The 3,350-nt window shown below is 44.4% G+C and overlaps 1 protein-coding gene across 1 annotated transcript; it reads left to right on the forward strand.

Moving 5' to 3' along the window:
* Nucleotides 1–483: 483 nt before the first annotated feature.
* Nucleotides 484–3,090, forward strand: LOC101786015 (short-chain dehydrogenase TIC 32, chloroplastic). Its single transcript, XM_004978803.4, has 8 exons — nt 484–761; nt 1,320–1,551; nt 1,655–1,734; nt 1,914–2,067; nt 2,167–2,245; nt 2,333–2,414; nt 2,525–2,583; nt 2,680–3,090. The coding sequence occupies exons 1-8, from the start codon at nt 590–592 to the stop codon at nt 2,866–2,868; spliced, it is 1,047 nt and encodes a 348-aa protein (XP_004978860.1). The 5' UTR covers nt 484–589; the 3' UTR covers nt 2,869–3,090.
* The last annotated feature ends 260 nt before the right edge of the window (nt 3,091–3,350 follow it).

The raw sequence follows: 3,350 nt of genomic DNA on the forward strand, positions 1-3,350 counted from the left end.
TTCCTACTATTCCAAGCATCCGAGTAAAACGCAAAACCAAGTAGAACCACCATGTTTTGTGCTATGTGACATTGACAAGTGGGCCCGAGTTCGTATGGAGATTGTAGAAGGTAAAAAGGGGTAGATTTGTGACAAGTAAACCCAAAGCAGTGGTAGTTTTATGAAACGTGTATTCCACCTCCACTATAAGCGGTAGTTTTCTTTCAAAGAATATTCTTTTGTTTAGGAGTTTCGTTTCGTTCACCAGTAGCGTGTTCACTGTTCGGTGGGTGTAGGGTCCAATGATTTTTTTTTTACCGCATCTGGGCCGGAACTCCTCCTCGTCAAGCGGCACTTCTGTCAAACTGTCAATGTCAGCACCCAAAGCAGTGTGTGGTGTTGGTGGGCCGCGCGGGACAACCACGGGGACGGCTTGCAGCCGCAGGCCCAGCAGAACACGCGTCGACGTCGACGAGACTCACTGGCTGCAAAGCTTCCTCTTTCTTCCCTCTCCTATCCACCCCGAGACAAGTGTCCAGAGAGGGAGAGGGAGAGGGAGAGGCAGAGACAGGCAGGTCCAGCTCTCGCGCTCAGGCTGCGGCGATGTGTGATGCTTGAGCAGGTGCTTGACTACTGGTTCCTGGCGAAGGAGGCGGTATCGGGGATGGGACTCTGGGGCTGGCCGTGGGGGCGCCGGGGCCCGTCGGGCTTCGGCTCGGCCTCCACCGCCGAGGAGGTCACCGCCGGCGTCGACGCCAGCCATCTCACGGCCATCGTCACAGGTCTCCATCTCTCCTCCTCTCTTCATTTTTCTTTGTTTCCTTCAGTGCAGTGAAGCGATGCTCTCTAGCGGTCCTCTGCCGGTCGTTGCAGAGTTAGTGCCACTTGTCATGTGGATGTTCAAGGCCAGAACGCCACAATCCAACTTTTCAGGCCTTGATATAGATCAAAGTTATGCACGGAATTATTGTGTGATTTGTCTGTCAAAAACTTACATAATTTCTGTAAGAACAGACAAAAGCCACCAGTATGGAGTGCACAAAAGTGATAGTTCAGACGTTCAGTGTCTGTTTTTTCCTGTTCAGACGTTCAGTCTGTTTTTTTTTCCTGAAACATTGTAATCGTTCAGTCTTACAGCATGGATTACTGAACACGTTCTGCAGGATAACTTTCGTTTATATCACACTAAGACAGATGCTATACAGTATCTATTTTGATCTTCAGATTACAATACTGTATTTGTTTCACTTTTGTTTTGTTTTGGATTCCACTAGTTGGTAGGCGTGACCTATCTCAGACTCACACATTGTTCTCCCTTCTGTTTCATTTGTTGAAAACAGGAGCAACAAATGGAATTGGAAAGGAAACAGCCAGAGTTCTAGCGCTGAGGGGAGCGGAAGTGATCATACCAGCAAGGACACTGGAGAGCGGCCTGAAGGTGAAAGAGAGCCTTGCTGAACAGGTTCCGGGCTCCAAGCTGCATGTCATGGAGATGGACCTGAGCTCTCTCAGCTCCGTCCGCAACTTCGCGCAGTCCTTCAATTCGTCTCATAAGCACCTGAACATCCTCATGTATGTACGGACACTTCTGAAAGTCTCCAGATATTCAGAATTGAACTGCAACATGTTTCTCGGAACTCACTCGCATGGTAATCTGAAACGTGTTTATCCGAAGAAACAATGCAGGGATTATGGCATGCCCTTACCAGCTGTCCGAGGATGGGATTGAACTGCAGTTTGCAACGAATCATCTCGGTTAGTACTGTACTGGTCAATCGTGTCAACAATTCCCTGCCAAATGTAGCATCAGGGGATTTGCTTTGCTGATATGACCTGAATTGCTATTACTACTTTGTTCAGAAGAATATTATACTTCTTCCGAAGCAAATTAATGCTTGATTAATTAGGCACAAACATCTATTGAATTTGAGCAGGCCATTTCTTGCTGACGAATCTCCTACTCGACAAGATGAAATCAACTGCCAGTCAGACTGGTGTGCAAGGCAGGATCATAAACGTAGCTTCTGTTGCGCATAAAAGAAGTGATGGTACATGCTTTGAGCTGGACAAGCTAAACGATAAGGCTAGGTTGGCAAGAAGTTAATGTTTAGTTGTCATTGTCATTGATCCTGATTCCATGAGCTCAACTTAACAAGAAATTATTGTTTTTTCCTCTGAAATTTATAGGTACAAACCATTCATTGCATATTCACATTCCAAATTGGCCAATATTCTTCATGCAAATGAGCTGTCTAGGCGTTTTCAGGTAAGCAATATCTTGCCTTGCGGCTGATTGCCTAATTGCACATTCACTACATCCTGACAAACTAACCCACTTTTGGTGAAATTTTAGGAAGAAGGATGCAATCTGACAGCAAATTCCCTGCATCCTGGAGTAATCTTCACCAATATCGTCCGGTACATTGCAGGAAACAGTAATAACCTTGCAAGCTCAAGCCCCTTAAACGATGACTCAAAAACGATTTTTTTTACTGATTTGTTGGAGCCTCTCACCAGTTAACTAAAATAAATGAATACTTGGCAGGTGCGCTACTCTCAGTTGTCTCCCCTGTGGCAAAACTTGTTCTGAAGGGCGTACCCCAGGTTATTGAATCTTAGCTTCCAGTGAACTCACTATAATTAACATAATAACTGTTTTTATAACTCATAAGAACATCATCTGACGAACATGGTTTGTAGGGAGCTGCAACTACTTGCTACCTGGCATTGCACCCTGATCTGAAAGATGTATCTGGCAAATACTTTGCGGATTGCAATGAAGCAACACCGACCCCAGTCGCAAGAGATGCAGAGCTGGCAAAGAAGCTATGGTTATTCAGTGAAGAACTTTTAGGGGCCAATGCGGTGCAGGAATATCATGATTCATGACTGCACTAGCATATTCATGAATAAAGTCATTTAGGAGATATCTGAAAAGAAAGTTTTTTTTGGGGTCCCTGGACATTGTAAAGGCGCTCTAGGAATTACAGGGTCGAGTTTGAGTGGCCAACTTTCCTTGGATGCTTGCTCATGGTGTTGTGCAGAATTAAAGCAACAAAATAAGATCTAGAATGAATTCTAATGAATTATTACAAATCCAACATTTGGTGACGTATGCTAGTCTCGTTAGGCAGTTATTACAAAATCCAAAATCCAACTGTATTTTTATTAATTAGAAACCATAGGTCCATTTTTGAACGTTTGAGCACGGTTTTGTAGAAATAATGCAAGCTCATATAACAAGAGAAAAATCTATACAACCCATTATAAACAACGGATCAATGGTTAGCCCGTGATAGATGATGCACTTGCCGATGTCACACAATTGTACTTGCAACCGAGCCAGCTTAGTTATAGTACAGTTACTGGAT

This window comes from Setaria italica, chromosome VIII (assembly GCF_000263155.2).
Source record: "Setaria italica strain Yugu1 chromosome VIII, Setaria_italica_v2.0, whole genome shotgun sequence".
Classification (NCBI taxonomy): domain Eukaryota; kingdom Viridiplantae; phylum Streptophyta; class Magnoliopsida; order Poales; family Poaceae; genus Setaria; species Setaria italica.

Excerpts from the sequence above, each read along its gene's own strand:
- LOC101786015 (XM_004978803.4), top strand. The coding sequence starts at position 590 with ATGCTTGAGCAGGTGCTTGACTACTGGTTCCTGGCGAAGGAGGCGGTA. Across the intron at positions 762-1,319 it reads TCTCACGGCCATCGTCACAG|GAGCAACAAATGGAATTGGA; the intron begins GTCTCCATCTCT and ends TGTTGAAAACAG. Across the intron at positions 2,068-2,166 it reads AAGCTAAACGATAAGGCTAG|GTACAAACCATTCATTGCAT; the intron begins GTTGGCAAGAAG and ends TGAAATTTATAG.